Source organism: Triticum aestivum, chromosome 2B (assembly GCF_018294505.1).
Source record: "Triticum aestivum cultivar Chinese Spring chromosome 2B, IWGSC CS RefSeq v2.1, whole genome shotgun sequence".
In the NCBI taxonomy this organism is placed as follows: Eukaryota; Viridiplantae; Streptophyta; class Magnoliopsida; order Poales; family Poaceae; genus Triticum; species Triticum aestivum.
In genome coordinates, this window is record NC_057798.1 from 14,932,738 (window position 1) to 14,955,316 (window position 22,579).

The 22,579-nt window shown below is 41.6% G+C and overlaps 2 protein-coding genes across 2 annotated transcripts; both read left to right on the forward strand.

Annotated features, from left to right (window-relative positions):
* Positions 1-11,905: 11,905 nt before the first annotated feature.
* LOC123038750 (uncharacterized) lies at positions 11,906-13,363 on the forward strand. Its single transcript, XM_044462238.1, has one exon. The coding sequence runs from the start codon at positions 11,906-11,908 to the stop codon at positions 13,361-13,363; it is 1,458 nt and encodes a 485-aa protein (XP_044318173.1).
* Positions 13,364-18,162: 4,799 nt separating this feature from the next.
* On the forward strand, positions 18,163-22,369 carry LOC123039970 (probable apyrase 3). Its single transcript, XM_044462940.1, has 9 exons — positions 18,163-18,465; positions 18,574-18,702; positions 19,012-19,068; positions 19,315-19,407; positions 19,538-19,734; positions 21,049-21,140; positions 21,241-21,455; positions 21,542-21,731; positions 21,868-22,369. The coding sequence occupies exons 1-9, from the start codon at positions 18,223-18,225 to the stop codon at positions 21,996-21,998; spliced, it is 1,347 nt and encodes a 448-aa protein (XP_044318875.1). The 5' UTR covers positions 18,163-18,222; the 3' UTR covers positions 21,999-22,369.
* The last annotated feature ends 210 nt before the right edge of the window (positions 22,370-22,579 follow it).

A 22,579-nucleotide genomic window follows, 5' to 3' on the forward strand; every position in this document is an offset into this window, starting at 1 on the left:
AATTTTCCTGAATGTTCTGCCTTACAACGAGTTGAGGTATTTTTTCGAGGCGCTGGCATTCGGGAGTGTATACCCTGCAGAGCATCCACGGTTAGTACAAATAGCGGATGAATTCACCAAGGTTTTGCAGAAGATGCAAGGTTCACTTATCGCAACAAAATGTGTACGCAGATGTGTTGAGAAATAATCTTGATGTTCAGTTTTGGCGTTGCATGTTGCACAAGGTGATAAGATCTGTGAAAATAAACCTCTCCGTATATGGTGTGCACCTGAACATGCTTATAGAACAAGGCCGTGCACTAGACATAGACTTTGCTTTGAATCCACTTAGCATGACGCCTTGTATAACTAATGTTTCAATCCAGGATCTGCCAACTGTGACATTTGGGGAACTTGTAAGAAATCCTAGTGTTAGACCAAAAGGAGAGTTCATTCTTATTTCATAGGAATCAATGATACTGCCTCATAGATCGTATGTTAATTTTGTTACAAGTAGAGCTCCGGATACACATGAAGTCAGTGCCATGCCAGGCAAGAAGCGACAAGGAGTGCCTAATTGTTCTAAAACTTGTGTATTGTAAATTGTTGATGTATTTTCTGCTACATGAGAAACATGTCTCCTTTTCTTGTTTGATAAAGGATTTAAGGATCGTGCATTTGGAGTCATGCCTTGGAGTTGGCCTTAGTTTTGTCTGGATTTTGTCCGTTTAGGTCGGTAAAACGGATAGCTGACAGACGGCCGCATCCGGAAAGAGCATATGTCCTATTTGGACTGGACAACCACTTTTGCGAAAAAGAAAGAAAGAACGAAAGAAGAACGCCACCGCCCTGCTCCTGTAGCTGTCGTCCGTTACCAGGTGCCCGCGGGGGAGGAGCCCTGCGTCGCCGCAATGCTTGAGCTCCCAGAGCTGCAGCGGTATCACCCTCAAGAGGTCGTTCTTGTTGAGTTGCACGACATGCCACCGCCCAACTACTCCACGCAGGGACGTGAGGTGGCAAGTCCGCGCAGGACCGCGGCAGCCCCGAGGTGGAAGGAGGAAGACTCGACTATGGCAGGGCCAGTGGCAGGGTTGCCACTTGCTGTAGAGGACATGGTTGGTGGAAGCCGCCGCGCCACCGGCCTTGGATGCGGTTGGTGCCGGATCGCGTAGAGAGTCGAGCCCCGCCTCAACGAGGTGCTGGAGTCCGCCGGCGATGCGGTTTTCAGGGGGAGGATCGTGCAGGAGGGCCAGGAGGTCGCCATAGGGAGCGCCACTGCGCCGCGTGCTCCTTGGCGCACTGCAGTTGCGTCGCGGTGGATGGGTGGGTGGGCGTGGTGGGCTAGGAGAGAGAGTGACAGGTGGGCCAGGCCTGAACATAGATGGACGAGGAGGACACGGAGAACATTTGGTTTGTTCCGCTTCGAACCCAAATCACGAGAAAATTTGAGACATAAATGGATTAGAATAGACACAAAACGGACAACAAATGGGAATGGTCGCTGCATTGGGCCATCGTTTTTGTCCGTTTGAACACAAATGGACATGAACTGAAATATAGAGCTTTCTCCACTGGAGCGCATCAGCAAAAACCCAAGCAATTTGCACGGTCAAACTTTTGCTAGAGTAGAGTACACTAGAAGCCCAACGATTGCAGACCTAGAAGCCCAACGATTGCAGACAATTAAACATAGAGTTTTTCTAGTTACCCAGTGTGAATTTTCCTAGTTACTCGTCCATTTTTCCCTCTCATGTGTTTAGACGTTGTTCATCACAGGACTTTTGATATATTTTTTCGTTTTTCATCTATCATTGGTTTTATTTCTTTTATTTTTGTTCTTGTACTTTGAGATCTGTTCATGAATCTGACATAAAAAAAATGATGGCGATTTCAAACAAAGATCTTAATTTCAAAAACTGATCATGAATTTGAAAATTATTCATGACATTGAAAAATATTCATAAATTAAAAAAAATGTTCACATTTTAATATAATGTTAATGAATTACAAAAATGTTCATCTAAACAAAATAATTATTCATGAATTTCACAACTTCTTCCAAAATTTTAAAAATTAGATTTCCAAAAAGTTTTAAAATTTACAAAATGTTCAAATTTGAAAAAACTTCATGAGTTTTAAAAATATTGTCTAACTTTAAAATAATATTCACGAATTTAAAAAATTCCATGATTTCAAAAAGTATTCATGAATTCAGAAAATGTTCATGATTTTAGTATTTAGAAAATTATTGACAAATTTGAAAAATGTGTACAAAATGAAAAAATTAAAAAAAGAAAAACAACACGAAAGAAGGAAAATGAAAAGACGAAAATGAAAATTAAAATTAAAAACGATAAATATAAAAGAAAGAAAAACAAAAATAAAAATAAGAATAAAAATATTTCAGGGAAGGTTCCAAAATGTGTAAGAAAAATACCACAATGGGTCGGCCCGTACAGAGGACATAACTTATGAGATGGTGCATGCTAGGTTACTTTCCAGTGACCTCTGCACCAAATGAGAACCGCCATGTCTCGCCCGTATCGATTCATGATGGTAAGAATTATACATTCGTGGGAAAGTAAACTTCAATACGGTAGAGTCGACGTTTTGCTCCTAAATTTTTTGGACAAAACCTCCGCTCCGACCTAACGATGCAATGAATTTATCTATTCATATTCATAAATAAAAATATTCGGAATTGCAATACTACTATATGCATTCAGAGGAGTATTTGGAATAATATTCTTCTATAATCTATTATTGCTGGGGGTCTTACTAACAGAAGTTCGCTGCAATGGACCCGTCTTATTGAAATGCTAACTCCAAACAGCATTTTCATAAGAAATCGCCCACTAGTGGCCTAATCAGGAAGGCCCATTAGCGCAAAAGCGCTCCAGCTCATGTTTTCTTCTTTTTCTTTTATCGGTTTATTTTTGCTTTTCATTTTTATTTCTTGTGTTTTCTTTGAGTTTCTGTTTCCATTCATTATACATCATTTTCTTTGTTTTTAACTTTTTTTTGTTCTTTTCTTTGTTTTTATTTGTATTCTTCGATTCTTTTTTGCTTTTGTTTTGTTTCTTTATCGTATTTAATCAATTTTCTTTTTTAACATATGTCTACCTTTTCTCAGTAGATAATGTATATTTTTAGTGCAGACGTGAAACATTTATATGCCCTTTGGACATTCTTCAAATACATTATGTACATTCAAAAAATACATGTTGCACTGTTTTGGAAATTCCAATGAAAATGAATATTTTTTAATCTACAAGAAATTATTTTATATTATATATACATTTTATGAAGTGTCAGAGAAATTGTTTTGTAATAGTTGGCATTGTTTTTCAAAATGTCACGCACATTATATTAATGGTACAATTTTTAAAAAATTGGATAGACTTTTTCTGAAAATGAGATAAATGCATTTTTATATACATTTAACATTTTCAAATGCATGATTAGTATTTTTCAAAAATTATGTAAAGTGATTTTCCTAACACATATATTTAGAATATCTGAAATAGAAACTGTTGTAAAAAGTAAACAAAAAAATGAACAGAAAAAAGTGAAGACAAAACGAAAAACATTGGTGTCAGCATGTCGCGTCGACATGATTACTGGGTCGGATCATTCTAGTGAAAGAGCCTCAAACGAAAATCTTTTTTTTGTGATTCCGAAATCTAAACCAGTTTATTGAAATTTACCGAGGATCCCGAAGAATATAGCACCACTCGCAGCGGTAAATTGTATATGCGAGGCACACATCGCATGTTGCTGCCGGCAAAGCGCCTATGCACGCTAGCCCTTGAGGTGTTCGTAGTCGACCCTGCGAGGTGCCTCCCTTCCCTCCCTCCACACAACCATGGCCCTGCACGAGGCATGATGCGATACCACGTCCTGGGCGGAGTGGCTCCACCTGGGCAAAAGCATTAAGTATCATGTGATCATTCATGGTATAATTTCATATAGGCATTACGATCCGTGACAAGTAGACCATTATCCCAACTGCATCTACTACTAATAGCCCGTCTCAAAAGCCTATCTAGTATGCATCTCAATGTATTAAGTTAGCAAGAAACAGAGTATCGCAATAACAAATATGACGTACTGTAGACATGAAGAAGTCAATCAATATGACAAAAACCCATGGTTTTACCCTTCATGGAGACAATACAATACGTGTTTTGGCCCTTTTTTTCAATATGTTAGACCACCGCAAGATTGAATGCACTACAAAGCACCACTCACTTTGAAGAAAACCCATCGAACTTGGCAAAAAAAAAGATCGAAGAGCATGCAAAGCTATTTTATTATACAACAAATAAAACCCAAAAGATTCAATCGATTTCAATGAACAATCTGATCATAAAAGGACAATTCATTATGCAATAAACACACCATTGATTATATCGAATTGTTCCCAATCATGTCAGAAGATCACGAGAACTTTGTATTGAAGATCAGAGAGAGAGAGAGAGAAAGAGAGAGAGCTATTGTTGATTACTATCACCCATGCTGCTGTTGATGGAACAACTCATACGTCATCATGTGAAAGTTGATAAAGAAAAGTCAGACAATGGCTTCCTCCTCCGTCAGAGCTCTGAAATAGGCCTCCGGATTGGATCTTCGTGAAACATGAATTTGCGGCTCAGATCATATTCTCCTCAAAATACGTCGGACGATTTCGGTATTTACAGGGATTTATGATGGTGGAATCGAGCAAATGCGGTTGCTGTGGGTTTTATTGTTCCTATATAAGCGAACATGCATGCCTCTTTAATTATGTTGGTTTTACTAGGAAAATTGCCCGTGCGTTGCAATGGGAAACACGCTAGTAAAACATTGTCATGGTGTGAAAACATGCATTAAAAAAATTGAAAGGATTATACTCCCTCCGTTCCAAAATAAGTGTCTCAACTTTATACTAAATTTAATACAAAGTTGTACTAAGGTTGAGAAACTTATTTTGGGACGGATGGAGTATGTGTTTTTACGTCCTCGTCGTATCTGGATTGACGCCTTTTTTTAGTATTGTGTACAATGACATGAAAGTGTACATACCATTGCCTAATATCATATCCGCCTTAGGAGTATTGTACATTATATTTTTCATCTATATATCTTCTGTAAGAAGTAAGATCATGGTTCGAATAAAGTTGTTCACGCTACCATTGCTCGTCATATAATCTCAAAATAATATATGCATAATCGGAGTTGCCAAGATAAAGACGAGATGTTGTATTTTATGATGTTATGTTTTCTGCACATGCAATGATAGTTTCCTAGAAAAATAATCTCAGTAAAACAACTGAAATAAAAACGAAGGATATTTTACCGGGATCTGATACGAATGTCAATAAAAATAGATCAGACCACCATCAATTAACACACACACATATATGGAATTGTGCTTGATTTTTACTCAACGTGGCAAAACAAAAATTCTGCAAATGAATGATAATTGACGAACTGTTATTAGGGTTGAAATGTGATTGCTATGTGATTTGAGTATTTCCTCATAATTTTACTTTTCTGTCGATCATCTGGAAGAAAGACTGCTATATGTTTCTAGTGATTTGGTCATAACTTGAATTCCATTTTATATATGCAGCACTACATGATTGCCTTAACACCCCTTTTTAAGAGTACATGTGCTAATCTGATAATCTAGATCAAAAATATGCTAATGTTGGAACCAAAATATGCAAAAGAACGTAAACTACAATATATACATTGAAGATAAGTACTAAAAACACAATTCCATAATGGTGCTAGCTGACTTGTATTATTCTTGTAGCATAATACTGCTACTGCTTGCTTGTTTGATTAACTACAGGGCCAATATTTTGATTTCACTTGAAAAAGTAAGTGAATCTTCTTCTGATGCATGATACCACCTTTTGTGTTCATCATGCACTGTGTTTTTTTTCTAGTTGTGTATAAACTATCTGAAGCTAGTTACATGTACGAACCAGGGATCGAACCCAGAACTCCCGCTTGCAGCCGTGAGGCAAATGCCACTGTGCTACGCAAACACTTTTGGCATAGAAAGGACTTTCACCCGTAATAAACTAAAGCCAGCGGCGACTTGAGAAGGGAAAAAATGAATCTTTTTTTTTCACTTACTGGTGGCAAGGGGGTAATTATTAGCAACTACGGGGGTAATTCTTATGACGGATGACAGAAACCCAATTCTCTTTATTACTATTTATGTAAAGATAAAGATTGTTCCTATTGTTCTAGGTTCAAATATTTCAAAATAACACCTACTACCATTACAGTTTCTTACTTCAATAGACGTATCTGTTGTTGGTATGCCCCACCTCCAATGTGATATAAATATGTATTAATGGCAGTACATTCATACTCAAATGCAGCTCCTCCAGTTTGTAGTTTCATATCACGTAAAAGCATGGAGTGATAGTAATCAACAACAGCTCCAGAAGGCAAGAGGTTGAGAGACACCATATGAGCAATGGCATTACAGGCTTCCAGTGCACACAACTGCTCGACAGAAACGAGTTTTACTGGATGCAGCTGACTTTGCACTCCTGTCAGTATAAGTTGCTCCCCTACGTGCATAAACTGCAGAATCTCCTCAGTCCAATCAACCCACATCGGTCCAGAATGCTGCAACCAGTCCATTCCCACCGTCACACCATTTTTTTAAAAAGGAAATATATTAATATCGTGAAGATACAAATTACACTCAGGATCTGCACCAAGAAGAAGTCACAAAGACATATAGGATGCACACAGCCCGGAAAGAAAACAAAAAAGAAATAAAAAATTGCATCGCCACAGTGATCAATTCCTCTCAGCAGTAGCACAAGAACCACCACAAAAGGCAACACCCCGAAAACATAAAAGGTCTTCAAAACCGACAACTTCAACAAGAAAACAGTGCACAAGCACCGTCATCGTGCTATCCAAGATTATTGGTTTTCGCCCTGAAGAAAGATCGAGCTCTCAAAACAACAACTTCAACAAGGCAATTGCCAGACACAACCAATGAAGGGCAGACCATAGGTTTTCACCCTGAAAGTCACGAATCGACATCCGAGGAGCACCGCCAAAAATGAAATCCTCCAGTGCTATCACCCCCACTTGGCACTGCTGCTACTGAAAGTTATTTGAACACCTGGCTGATTCCATCGCCTTCAAGGCCCCCTCCGCCTTATTGATCATTCGATCTCAGCCATCAAGATTTTCTCCACCACTGTCTGTGCCATGGAAATCGAGATGTTGATTTGTCCCATGGTGTAAACAAATAACAGAGCTTCGCGCTATGCCCTCCTCAAGCCACATAGGTTGATATGGACACGCACGAACGAATACTATCCGATCCAAATATCCTTGGGCAAGATCTCCGACAGTAGTTTCGGAACACGTCGACGGCTAGATCAAGGAGGACCGATCAAGCAGAACGTTGCCGTGATACGATAAGTGCACAAGGCCGCCGCCACACCGCTGCCTCCACGAAGCCAACGCCATCGCCGTCACGGCGGAGGACATCGGCCATATCATAGCAGCCTAATGAAATAACTCGCAAATTACTTGGAAATGAATGCCCTCTAGTTTCCCAGACACAACTTGGAATGATCTGCGTACATTGCAAAGTGCCCCCATCTGCAATCTTTACTGAAATTGTTGCAATAGCCCGAATATTCCGTGATAGACTACTTGCAACTACATCAATGATGAAACTGTCAGTTACTAGAGTCGATGAGAACGATGCTTCTTGAGTCCCAATTTTCCTCACTAATATTGACACCGCGTGGGACACGGGTTGCTTGTTTTTGATCTAGCTTTTATGCAGATGATGCTGCACTCTTCATCAACCTGGTGAGAGTGGACCTAACTGCGGTCCACACCATCCTGCAGCTGTTCGGTAGTGCTTCGTGGCTGAAAACAAACACGGAAAAAATGGTGGCCTACCCTATCTCCTGCTCGGATATAAACAGACAATCTATACTTGCCGAGTTTGGGCTGCTTTATGGGGATCTTCCATGCCAATACTTGGGGTTACCGCTGGGAGTCCTAAAGCCAAAGAGAGTGGAGGGTTCAACCTGTGATAGACAAAATTGCAGGAAAAGATGATGAAAACATTAGAGGGATGAGCCTGGTAAATTGGAAGCAAGTATGCTCGCCGAAAAAGTATGGTGGTTTGGGTGTAAAGAACATTGAGTGCTTCAGCCGAGCACTTATCCGATAGCTCGCAGTGCCTTTCAAATAGCGCATAAATCTCTCAAGTGCATGCCAATGATCATCTCCCTGTTTTGACACAAACCGACTCAGTTGGCTCACAGCAAAAGAGATGTCAGGCCTCGTGGCACTCGCCAAGTACATAATCGAGCCAATAATCTGAGAATACCTCAGTTGGTCTCTAGCGACCCGTCGATTCTTTCGAAGCAACATGCTAGCATCATATGGAGTTGCAGAAGACTTGCAGTCGCTATACCCAAAGCGACTCAAGACCTTTTCCACATAGTAAGACTTAAGCAGTGTAATCCCACCATTCTCGTCTTTCAACAACTTGATGTTTAAGATAACATCAGCTACTTCTAGATCCTTCATCTCAAAACAACGAGATAAGAAATCCTTAACCTCCTTGATTAATTCAAGTTTGGTTCCAAAGATCACTATGTCATCGGCATACACACAAAGAATAACTCCTTCGCCCGCACCATGGCGATAGTACACACACTTGTCACCATCGTTTACTACAAAGCCCGCAACAGTTAATGTTCTTTCGAACTTCTCATGCCACTCTTTAGGAGCTTTTTTAAGGACATATAGAGAGATTTTAATAACTTGCACCCCTTTCCTTCCTGACCAGGTACTACGAAACCATCTGGCTGATCCATGTAAATTTCCTCCTTCAACTCTCCATTGAGGAAAGCCGTCTTAACGTCCATTTGATGAATGTGAAGACCGCGTGAGGTAGCCAGTGATAGTAGCACCCGAATAGTGATCAGTCTAGCCACGAGTGAGTAAGTATCTAAGTAGTCTTCACCTTCTTTCTGGGTATAACCCTGGCCACAAGCCGTTCCTTGTACTTTTCCACCGTCAAACTTTGCTAGAGTAGAGTGGACATATACTCCATGCCAGAAAGTTTTGGCTACTCCTGGGCATACTCACACGGTCACACCCCATATCTCAGCCGTCAAGTGGTATGTTGAAAATATGAGCAAATTACTACGAGATTTAAACCGAATAAGCACAAAAGAAATCATGATAGCAATAACAGAGACTAAACTAATCACGTGGACTAGCATACTAGATGAATAGATCAAATCTAGGGCACATTCTAGAAACATGAATTCTACCACGATCTCGAACAAGAAGGACAAAATCACATACGGTGCAATGGGAGCAGCACCGTTGGCGGTGATGTTGCTGGCCATGTCGTTGAGGAAGAGGTTGCCGAGGTCGGGGACGATGTCGTCGTTGGCGAAGTCGTTGCTGCCAGCCATCGCGCGAGTGCGCTCCCCAAAAACCTGAGTGCCCCTCTCCCGTACAGGATCAAGAGAGGCGGGGTTCCGGGGGGCTGCTGTCCCTTCTCGCGGTGCACGCCCAAAGGTGGGATGGAGAAGACTTACATGGCGGCGCAATGATTTGGAACGGTGGTGCAAAACCATACGATGCGGCGGCGGCTAGGGTAGACATCTGCCTGACCGTATAGTGCGGGCCGGGTAGGTTTTGGAGAAAATCTCACGTTCAAGTAACAGCCCCACGATCCAAAAGAATCGGAAACGGCTGAATAATTAATGCGTCCATTAATAATTAATTAATGACTTACTAATTATTTCCGAGCAGCAAAAATATAGACAACATAGCTCTTTCCCCAGCTCGGCTCATTCCCACGTCATGGCGTGGCGATGCGAGCAAGGAGGAGCCCGCGTGTAGGTCTCCTCTTCTCATGCTCATACAAGTGGTAGAAGAACTCGCTTTATAAAGAGGTCCAAGTCTCTCTCAACTTCCGGGGTGAGACTAAACTTTAGTTCCACTCACATCACTCACAAACTATGCATGAATGGGCCAAGAGAATTTGAAAATTTTAGTTGGGCTTTGGGCCAAAGGCCTACTAGTAAATTCCAACATGGTATTGGGGTTCTCACGGGAGCTTGACTCGTGGTAGAGAATTTGCAGAGCGTGGGAGCTCAAACAAGATGTTTTGATGTCACTTGGACAGTGGGCTGTCATTCTCACATGCTTTTACTAGGAGCTCAACTTGTGTTTTCCATGGCTTACTTGGCCAATATACAACACAACTAAGTGTAGTTTGTAAGGCTACATGCTAGCAGCCATGTGTCACCCACCCTTGAACATGTCGCTATTAATAGTTAGGATACTTTTAAGACGAGAGCCAACACTCGGCTTACGTTTATACCGAGCGTCACATATGAAACTCCCAGCATATCCTAAGGACATGTGGCACCCTCTGCAGGTTCATACAGTAGCCGCACAGTGACTTGGCTTACCCATATGATACTCACATTATGTGTTTTTCCTGTAGTGAAGAATATTAAAATGTACTACAAGTTGGCATGTAACGATATTAGCTAGGTTGGACCTACTGTGACGTTTGGGCAGTTGGCCTTTCATTCCCACATTTTTTGCTAGGATTGCAACTTGTGTATTCCATATGGTACTAGGCCAATATACAATACAACAACACATAGTTTATAAGGATAGATGTTAGCAGCCGTGTGTCACCCACCCTTGAAAATATACAAACACCTAGTTTATAAGGATAGATGTTAGCAGCCCTGTGTCACCCACCCTAGAACTCGTCGTCGTCAATAGTTTGGAGAATTCTCTAATTCACGAAGAATCTCTGTGAGACTTGGCACATGCTAGTCAATCTCCGTAGTCTGTAGTTTTCCTTCTTGATCGTCCTCTTGCTTGCCATGGAGGCTGCCATATCTGCCGTCAGGTGAAAGCACGAAGAGACACACACAAACACCAGCTATATATCCTGCTAACCTGCATATTTCGGATAGATTAAATAGAGAAATTAACACATGGCGACCCTTATTTTACATTTGCTTTTCTCACTCTCGCTTGGCTTGCCTTTCCAGGAAGAAGCGTGGTAAGAAAGACGGCCGATAATGATAAGATTGACTGTACAAGACAATCCCGACGACAATGAGGAGCTCTCCAGTGCCACTGCTGAGCCCCAGGACGAGAGTCATTTGCCGTAGCAGGCCATATTGCACAGCATCTCCACCCCACACCCAGTAGATGAGTTTTATGTAAATTTCATAATGTCCGATGCTTTGATAATTGCTCTAACCCTAATCATTACAGAGGACTCCTAGTTTGGAACAGCACAAAATAAAGTCTCTATCTTCTGAAGATGCATCATACTTTTTTTCTTTTTTCCATTTTGTTTTAATGTGAAGAATGCACATGGTGCAATGGATTTCAGTTAAAGACTAAACTAGCATAAAATAAACTACATGTATACTGGTTGTGTTCTGAAGGACTAAAGGAGCAAAAATGTACAAACAAAATGGCAAATGTCCTCCGAAAGATTACTGAAGCATGGAGTTGTGATCCTCATATCTTCACTGACCAAGATAAAAAGTGGAGCATATTTACTTCTTGACTGACATTCATCAAGCCCAGGCAATTTCCACGGTCAAACTTTGCTACAGTAGAGTACACATATAAGTGTAGAAGGATTCAACAGAAACACAATAACCAATTTGGACCTACTTAATGTGAATATCTAAAATACTAGCCAATTTTTCCATGCTGCCTGTACACATATAAGTGTGGAAGGGTGGCTGGACAGTGCTCTCAACCACCCTCTCGTTGCAGCTAACACCATTCTTGCTGTACAAGATTTGGCAGAAGCCAGCCTAGTTAAATTTTTCTAGACACCCAAAGGCAGATTGCCTCATCAATCTCAAACATGGAGGTTACCATGTCTGTAGTTGCAAGTGAACTGGTGAGCCGGTTCATCTCCTTCCTGATGAACAAGTACCAATCTCCCAGCCATGCAGAGTCAGAGGAGAAGGTGCTGGAGAGGTTGCAGCATCTCCTGATGAGAGCTTGCACCATCGTCAAGGAGGCGGACACACGATACATAACCAACTCCGGGATGATGATGCAACTCAAGACGCTCTCAGAGGCTATGTACCGAGGATATAGTGTGCTAGATAACATGAGGTACCGAGCTCTCCAAGATGGTGCGCGTATTGACAAGGTTAGCAACAATAATTCATCTGGCAGCAGTTTGTATTTAGCCAAGCGCTCACGATCAACAACTGATAAGGCCACATGCCTTGATTCACATGGTGCCTTGGAAAGTTTAGAAATTGCTACTTCAAACATGATGGAATTTATTGTGCTTTTGGGTGGATGCGAGCGCATGTCTCGTAGGCCATATGATGTTTATCTTTACACCGACAACTTTGTGTTCAGCCGACATGCTGAAAAGCAAAAGCTCTTGAGCTTCTTGTTGCAGCACAACGACCCTCATGGGGATCATGCACTGCCTGTTCTCCCGGTTATAGGTGGCCCAACAACTGGGAAGAAAAGTTTGGTTGCACATGTGTGCGGTGATGAAAGGGTTCGCTCGCGATTCTCCTCTGTATTGCACTTAGATGGAGACAACCTTTTGAGCATACTTAACCATGGAAGGACTATGGAAGGAATGATGTTGGTAGTTGTCGAGTTTGCTTCCGATGTAGATGATGATGTTTGGCAAAAGTTTCAGTCATTTCTCATAAGAATAAGCAGAGGAAGTAAGATAATTATCGTAAGTAAACTAAAAGGATTAGCCAGGTTTGGATCGGTGAAACCAATTTTCCTCTCCGTTCTATCAAAGGATGAGTTGAGGTACCTTTTCAAGGCATTGGCATTTGGGAGTGTAGACCCTGCAGAACATCCACGGTTAGTTCAAATAGCAGATGAATTTGTCAAGGTGTTGAACAATATGCAAGGTTCACTTATCGCGGCAAATTCATATGCGGATGTGTTGAGAAAAGATCTCAATGTTCGGTTTTGGCGTTGTACATTGGACAAGGCGATAAGATTTCTTAAAAGAAACCTATCCATAGATGGTGTGCAACCAAGCACACGTTTATCACAAGGCCATCGAGTCGACATAACGGACTTTGCTTTGCATCCACTTAGCATGACACGTTATACAATTAATGTTTCAGTCAAGGAGGAATCACCAAGTGTGACATTGGGGGGACTTATAGCAGATCCAAGGGTTAGACCGGAAGGAGACTTTATTCTAACTTCATGGGAATCAAGGTTACCCCCTCATAAATCATTTGTTTATTTTGTTACAAGTCATGCTCGGGACACATGTGAAGGTAGTGCTTTGTTAGGTAGGAAGCGACGAGGAGTGCCAATTTAAGTTTTTTTTAGAGCTCATGTAATGTAACTATTGTTATATATTTTGGTACATGGTAAACGGTTGTATTCATGTATAACTTTGAACTAATTGTATTACAGATCTCAATTAGCGTACAATATAAAACTTGTATTATGTTGTAATCCAACAAACCACCTGCTCTTCTTAGACATCATGAACTAAATGTACTATAGATCTCAGCAAGTTGGCTTATACTCCTACTTACTAATGAAACAGAAATTAAACTAAGAGGTATATGCATCATCATCATCATTGCATAGTTGTGACTAAAATTTACTGCAGCTGGTACCATGTTGGCATACACGCTTGCAATGGACCAACCAAAAATGCTGGTGTCACTACATGTGAAAGAGGACAAACCTCTGTGTGTAGTGTGGATTAGTAAATGTTTGCAAAATTCATGAAATCGAAATCGGTTTGAACTCAAATTACTGAGGAATCGATTTCAGAGAACTCACAGGGCACCATGGTGTCACACTACATTCACAACGCACACATTTCCACCAACGAGTCGCCCATGCATGTGAGCCCTTGAGGTGATCACAATCGACCTAGCAAGGCACCTGACCTGCATCCCACTGCCATGGTTGAGTTTAGGGAAGGAGAATGCGGGATAAATTTCCTATGGACACTCCCATCGGAATAGAAACGGTTTGTTTACTGCTAACTTAGTTGTTGGATAGGTCCCACATCTCAATGGGGCAACAAGCTGGGCCGATGTTCTTTTAGCCAAGTTGGATTGTGATGTGCCACTATGGCTCAAATTTTGTTAGTCGAGCTAGATAACTAAAAATTCCTCCTAAAAGATATATGGTGCTAAGGTTTAGACCAACACCCTGTATCACCCATCCGTTTGCCCGATGTAATTAGTGCCCTCCCAGGTATGATGATCTTGTATGCTAACTGATCGCCTTGTAGATAACAATCACCAACTAGGACTTTTATGCTACAACATTTTCTAAATGGGCTGCTTAATTCAACAATCCTTAACGTTCTATGGCTGAATTATTGTGTGCTGATCAAGTTCTAGAACCTACATGGCCAAAGGGAGCACAAAACTTTCCATCATTCACATTCTTCCATTTATCAAATCCATGCACCATGAATACATTTGATCCTCCTTTCGCTAAGATATTTCTTCTGGAAACAAAGCAAAATAAACAATATGCACGACGAATTTCCTCTGTGGACTCTAGGCCTGATCGCAAAATACTAGACAAATTATATGAGAAGTAGTGGTGATGGCCCTTTTTACCAAAATCTTTATACTATTTCGAAGTGCATAGATCATCTCTTGGGTTGCGAGGATGTAAGACAATGCAGGTAGTTTTCAATACACTAGTTTAAACGCTCGGTTTGTCCATCAAACTGTGGATGATATGCAGAGCTCTGGCATAGTTCACTACCCATACCCTTAAAATATCCTGCGAAAGCTGATTTGTAAACATTTTATCTTGGTCTGCCAAAGGGCCATGTAACTTCTGAACATTATCGATGTATGCTTGAGACACTGTCTGCATTGTAATGGGTCGTGTGCAAACTTTGACAGTCTATCCACCACTACATATATGAATTCCTTTCCATTTGATTTTGGGAGTCCTTCAATAAAGTCCATGCCCAAGTGAGTTCAGACCATGTTAGGTATTTTAAGTGGGTCTAGAAATCGAGGATAGGGACAATTCCGCCCCCCTCCCCCCTTTGTTTTCCCGACAAGTTGGATATTCAATGAAAAACTTGTCTACACCATGTTTGAGCCTTGGCCAGTAGGCCATTGCCTTGCAATGTTTCTAGAGAAACATGATCCACTCCCTTGATCTGAGCTGCGACTTCGAGGTCGCGTATGCAGGCAAATCCGACACGCTCCACGTCTTCTACGGCGGCCTGCTGGGCCAATCGGGGACCACCAGCTAGGGCTTCGACCTGGCCACACGTCAATCAATTTTAAGACCTATATTCGATGTTTCATCAGCTTGTACCCGAGCAAGTGGAGTTAATGCCTTTGGTTGAGTTCTATTACAATACATCATACCACTTGGCTATCAAGACAAGGTCGTTTCTCGCGTTGTATGGTCACCAACCGCACCACTTTGGAATCTCCATGGAATCAGTGCGACTGGCCCTAGATTCACAAGTTTGACTTTAGGATTGTCGCCTGGCGATCATGCTGCTCTGACAACATCCACACTGAGCTCAACAGCGGATGATGGATTTCTCAGACCGCGAGCTCTCTAATCGATCTTTCACCTTTGGTGGATGGGTCTTCTTGCGGGTCTAGCCATACATCCAGACATCTCCGGCGTGTCGCGCCAATGCCAAGTTGGCCTTCCGCTATTTCATACTATGCCAAGTCCTGGCGCCCGTCATGAATAAAGTCAACCATTTGCAGCTGCTGGAGCACACGGATATCCATCCAGTGTTTCATATCTGCCAATTGCACACCGTAGTGTCGCGGTCATGTACCGTGCATCAGGAGTTACCGCACCTGTAGGACAGGCACCTGCCACTACAAGTTTTGGAATATGCCCTAAGCACCGCCAATGTAGTCGTCATCATACAAACATCGAAGAAGTATTGCTGCAGTGGCCAGGGCTCCTGCCGTCGCTAGAGACATGGTAGAATGAACATGAGCTTCACACTCGCTTCCCTCATGTCGTGGCTTGGGGTCAAGCCTGGTAAAGGAGGGGGGGAATGTCAAGGGCTAGGGCCAGACTACCTAGCCCAACACTCTAAGAGAACAAAGCAGCCGTCCACACCGACTCGAAGTCGGGGACTACTTAAACCCCCAGTGCAAAAACATAGGAACTCACTCATAAGTTTATCAATTTTATTTTCTGAAGTCAAGTGAAACCGAGTCACTTTATTGCCGATTGTTTTACATTTTTTTTTGAGACAATCTCGTGAAGCCTTTATTTCAAACGTACAATGTTTACATGGACAAAAGTAAGATCACCTTGGTTGCTTCGCTAAATTTTGAGCCTCGGCATGCGAGCTCCTAAACTCATGACTAAAAATGCACCTAGTAAAAAGATTAGAACAATCTACGATTTCCTGAATAATCGTACCATAAACTGCCGCAGTTCTCTGCTTGATGTCGTCAACGATAGTTTTGCAATCTGAGGAAATACAGATTCTCTGTTCATGGAGATCATCCACTAAACATAGCGCTTCCCGTACTGCGAGGGCTTCAAGTGTGGTTGGATCCGAAATTCCCAAAAAGGTATCGTCGAGGCTCCGATATAATTTCCCAGTGAATCCCTGCACACCGCAGAAACGACTCCTACCGATGCGTTCCTAGTTAGAGCAGCATCCACATTAATTTTCATCATATCCTCAGGTGGTGCAATCCATCGATTCTGTCTAGCCGGGGTGCCTGATCCTCTACCGTGTGCTGGTTTTACCAAAGCCTGTAGATCAGCTATGAAAGAAATGATAAAAGCATTTGTAGCAAAAGGCGTCTGCATATGTGTTACACGGGAGAATTGTCGCAACCAAGGTTGGTTCGGGCCTGGAGTTCTGTTGGCCAGAGCTACCCCAATGGGATGCTGCTTCCTCTCTCTGTTTGGCCGGTGTTCTCTCTACCTCTAGGAGGTGTGCCTTATCTATCTCCTCTTCCTTTCATCTCACTGCGTGGTACTTCGAAAACCGTAAGCCGGCCACTAGCAAGATTGGATCTGGGTCAACAATCTTTTGATTCTTCGAAACAGACAAAGGCAGAGAGAGTAACTTTCTAAATGCAGGAGTAGCAAGTCCCAAGCCGTCCTCATCGCATCACACCACATGGGCAGGGGCACCATTTGCAAGATTCTAGTTGTTATACTATAATACGTAACATTTTTTTTGAGGGAATACTATAATATATACTCCCTCCGTCCGAAAAAAGTTGTCCCAAACTTGTCCCTCGTAGTGCTAGATACATCCATTTGAAAGACAAACTTTTTTAAACAGAGAAAGTAAGATAAAGGTACGTACGTTGCATCCCTCTGACAGCTTGCTGCCCAGTGGGCATAATAATAAGAGAGAAAGATCTGCTGGTGGATAAGAGAGCGGACGAGCAAGGCCTTTTGGCTCTCGGGCTTCACGGAGCATAAACTTTTCAAAAATCCAATAATCAACTTTGAAAGTTGCAAACAACTCTGAAAATAAACGCATAAGTACTCATAGATGTTCACTAGATGTGACTACAATTTGGTTATGAAATGCATTTTGATGTGGGCTGTACAGAGTAAAAAAATCATGCACTTTTATAGTGATAGCACATGTGTTAGAAATACAAGATTTTGTTATTTTTGTGTAGCTTCCAAAAAAAATATTTGCCATGAAACTCTATGGACAAGTAGTATAACCTTATAGGCATATGTGTACTTTTTTCAGAATTTTTTGAAGCCTAAATTTTGATTTTGAATTTTTCAAATTTCGGGCTCCATGGAGCTCGAGCTCCATTAGCAGTTTTCAAACACATTAATACTACTACTCTTCAGATTATAGCCCTACTCCTGACATTGTGGTGCATATCTCTTGTCATATCATTCATGAGGGAGGAAAAGACTGTCTACTCCTAACATTGTGGTGCATATCTCTTGTGATATCATTCATAAGGGAGGGAGGAAAAGACCGACAGTCGAGGAGAGATCGAGCACGACCAAGTGGCGCCCCGCCAGAATATTTGCACGTGGAGCGTGTTACGCGTGGATTGAAAACTGCTTAATTAATGAAATGCTGCCTCCCCTCGATCTCTTTTAAAGCCCTACCCTCCCAACTCACGAGTACACACTTGAGCTTGAGCAGCAGCACTTGCACTAGCTAGCTACCTAGCTACGCGTGCAGCAGCTAGCTCGGTCGCCATGGCTCACGCCCTAGGCATCCACACTCTTGTCCTCCTCCTCCTCCTCCTGGCCTCTTCGTCGGTGTCTGCCGATGTCGTGCTTGGCCGGAAGGCCGGTGCCGCTGTCGAGGCACGGCCAGCACCGGGGAAGTACGCGGTGATCATGGATGCCGGCAGCACTGGCACCCGCGTCCACGTCTTCCGGTTCGACAAGAGGATGGAGCTCGTCGACGTTGGCGACGACATAGAGGTCTTCGCCACGGTATGTATGTATATATTAGGCACGACAGTTAGCCATTCACGTATTCACCTACAGTATGATGTGTTTTTCTTTCGTTTTATCCCATTAATTTTAAGCATGTGTGTGCAGGTGAATCCCGGGCTGAGCTCGTATGCCGGACGGCCACAGGAGGCTGCCAACTCCATCGTACCCCTGCTTGAGAAGGCCAACAGCGCTGTGCCTCGGTCGCTCATGAAGCGGACACCCGTTAAGCTTGGGGTACGTCAGTCCATTCGTAGCAAATGAATGCTTCCTCCATTTCTTGTTAGCTTGATCGTAAAAGCTGACAAAGCTTATTGGAAAAAAAATCAACATTCACAATTCTAGAGTAATATCATTAATTAGACCCATCATGAAATATTTTTCATATTATATTTATTTGGTATTATATTGATGTTGGTACTTTTTAAAATAAATCCAGTCAAACTTGATTGACTACAACAAAACTAATATGAAGTGGGAAAAAACCCCCCAAAAGAGTAGTTGTATAGGTTTTTCCTTGGTTAACAAAACTGAAATAATGTGCAGGCGACGGCCGGACTAAGGCTCATAGGAGACGAGCAGGCGGAGCAAATTCTTGAAGCAGTAAATATTTTTCATCTCTTAATTAGAGGCTGAGTGTATATTTTGATATTTTTTTTTGTAGTCTTGTTTCTATTTTTTCCGGATACTTCTAGTCCTGTTTCAACAGTTGTTGAAATCTGAAGCAGACTTATTAAAATCTATTATCTCTGTCCAAACTACTTGCCTTAGAATTGTCTAGATGCAGAATTAGTTGTATCTAACACTAAAACGTGTCTAGATAAAATCTAACTAATTTCTAAATTACAGGTCAGGGGTGTGGTCCACACCAAGAGCAAGTTCCAGTACAATCCTGGTTGGATCAACGTTCTCGAGGGGTCTCAGGAGGGATCTTACTTATGGGTATTCTACTACATGAATTTCATACGTTGCATTCAGCACTCTGTATCAATTTACACAAATTAGTAGTGTATATTCCCCTAAAAAATAGTAGTACATATATGCTACTAAAATTAATTAATATTGCACGTAGGTTGCTCTAAACTATCTGTTGGATAAGCTGGGAGGAGAGTACGCCAAGACAGTAGGTGTGATTGACCTTGGAGGTGGGTCCGTGCAAATGGCATATGCCATTTCTGCAGATGCTGCTGCTGCCGCTCCCGTGGTTAAGGATCCGTACGTTACGAAAGAGTATCTCAAAGGAAGAGATTACCACGTCTATGCTCACAGGTTAGTCATTCGACCCTCAAATCCGTTGTTATCTGACTTACATCGCTTCAAGGCCCAATGGTACCTTCCCTAATAATTAATTATTATCTTTGTTTTTGCGAGGGAATAATTAATTAATAGCTTGATCAGTTGTAAAATTTGAACTAATTAAATTAAACAGGGGATGCAGGTACAGTATCAATAAAATGTGGACATGATGTTATGGTATTAGAAATGTAAAAAGAAAGCGTAAAACTGACTATTACTCGTTTTACAACGATATTGCATACTCAGTTCAAAAAAGATATATGTGTGATGCATACTAGTGGGACAAGTGGTATGATAAGAATATACAAAGTCAAACATTGATTTGATCCCGAAGATGTGGAATCAAACAAGATCGATCCTTATTTAAAGAAGAGAGCTTGTTGGGAAATGTAAATACAATATTGGTCCTTATAAAGGGTTCTCTTGTTAATAGAGGCACTTGAAGAAAATGTCGAACCAAGTATTGCCCATTTCCAGCATTATGTATACCAAGTTACAGTTGTATTACATCACTAATAATTATATATGGTGAGTCAATAATAGTAAAAAGTCGGAGTTATAACTAAAACTATGTATTATGCATACCCAGTTCAAGAAAGATGTATTTATGCATACTACTGGAATAAGTGGTATATCAACTAAGATAAAAATAGAATAATTCAAATTAAGAAAGAACTCGCGAACATTGTGAAAAAAATATTAAGCTACTGAAATTAAAAAATATATGACTAGATCCAGTAAAAAGCCAATCGGAATATAAGTATATGTAGCCGTAACATTCAAGTAAGAATAAACCACAAAAAAACCATGCTTACACTAATGGTCTCTTTTTACAAAATTAGGCAAACTCTAAAAAGTTTGACTTATGATAAATCAAATTACACTACTAGAGAGAGTTTATTTTGCTTTAATTTACTAATATATCCTATGGTCAATACAATAGTAAAAGAAAGTGAAATAAGAACTAATAATATGTAGTATTCATACAGGTTTTAAAAAAATTCGAAGAGGTGCGGTATGCTAAGAATATAATAAGGAAAAAGTTCATCCGATCCCTAAGCTCCAAAATCATACATGTTGGTGAAGGTGATGCTTTCACACTGCATCTAGGCTAATGCAATAAACAGAAAAGTTTTTGAATTTTTAGTCTAAGAATAAACATAAAAGTTTTTGACATAGAGGGGGTATTTTGCTTGCATATTATTTGACTACTTAATTTAAGCTTCTATATTCCTCAATGGTAACTTATTTGAGTTACTGGAAAATTTAATGGTGTTCTCATTTCAGCTACTTGCACTACGGCGCAATGGCTGCTCGAGGAGAGATCTTCAAGGCAAAGAATGGACCTATCAGCTACTGCGTGCTGCGCGGATTCATTGGTAATGCACATTACACATGAATGCACACCTTCCTACTTTGGTTGAGTAAGTTCGTCATCAAGGATAACTCCATCTGATGTATATATATTTATCCTTGAAGGTAAATACACCTACAACGGAGATAAGTACGATGCCATAGCATCGCCAACAGGAGCAGCATATGACAAGTGCAGAGTGGATGTGACCAAAGCACTAAAGCTGAGCGCACCCTGTGAAGCGAAGAACTGCACCTTCAATGGCGCGTGGAACGGCGGCGGCGGTGCCGGCCAGGCCGACCTCTACGCTGCCTCTAGTTTCTACTACATGGCATCAAGGGTGAGCCACTGGCTAATTTAATTTCAAAACATCTTTGTGACAATAACTAATGAACTGTTGTATTTGTGTCTCTCTGGCTGAGACAGGTTGGATTGATCGGCAGCGAGGCTACCAGTGGGAAGACCACCCCTGCAGCATACAGGGCCGCTGCTGAGAAGATTTGCACGCTGAGCTTGGAGGAAGCAAAGGCGGCATACCCAAAGGCCCGAGCCAGCGACGTGCCCTACCTTTGCATGGACCTCGTCTACCAGTACTCCTTGCTTGTGGATGGTTTTGGTAAGCAGCTACTGAGTTACATATATTAGTCTTCAGTCCTCACCGATGGATTTTAGTGTGGTTGTTAGTGTTTTCTGGCAATGTGATGCTAATCAGTTAGACTTGGTTTAGCTGATATGATATGGTGTGGGTGCAGGTTTGGAGCCGACGAAGGCGATCACAGTGGTAGAGAAGGTGAAACACGGCGAATACTTCATCGAAGCCGCGTGGCCTCTCGGAGAAGCTATAGAAGCTGTGTCGCCCACCAAGCGGCTCCAGGATGCGTGATTTAGATGGTAGCTAGCCCCTCACAATAAGGTGCCCGTGCCCTTGCAATAAGATGGATGAATGGACGGCGCCATCCCAATTCTAGTCTTTTTTATTATTCTTTTTCTTTTATGAAATAATGAGTAAACGGCATAGACGATCACAAAGATATACTCATGTATACAACGTTTATTCAAAACTAGAGTCGTGATGTTGTAAGATTGACAGAGCCATTATGGCTCACCGGCTGCCGATAAAAATGTTGCCTACGCGGAAAGAATGGTTGTTAAATTAGACATACCTATGGTGTGAAATATAGGTTTGGCAATCAGGATGTCTGTACGAGATTCTATCCTCCCTTAATTAATATATGGGTCAAGTCTTTTATCCTCCGTTTTGAAAAAACAAATATGGGTTTGGCCACTTGATCCTCCTAAGTCCTAACCAATCAACCATTGGTTGGTTATATCATTTTTTATCATCTGTGCATCAACACTTCCAACTATCTACGGTTGACCCCCCATGATTTAAATTGTTGTTTCTTAAACGTGAGTCACAAAAAAAAAGTCACTACGTAGGCAGAGGCATGGTTTTGGGTCCCA

Bases quoted from the DNA above. Each gene is read 5' to 3' on its own strand.
- LOC123039970 (XM_044462940.1), top strand. From the start codon at position 18,223: ATGGCTCACGCCCTAGGCATCCACACTCTTGTCCTCCTCCTCCTCCTC. The intron at 19,069-19,314 runs GTAAATATTTTT...TCTAAATTACAG, and splicing joins CGGAGCAAATTCTTGAAGCA to GTCAGGGGTGTGGTCCACAC. The intron at 21,456-21,541 runs GTGAGCCACTGG...TGGCTGAGACAG, and splicing joins TCTACTACATGGCATCAAGG to GTTGGATTGATCGGCAGCGA.
- LOC123038750 (XM_044462238.1), top strand. From the start codon at position 11,906: ATGGAGGTTACCATGTCTGTAGTTGCAAGTGAACTGGTGAGCCGGTTC.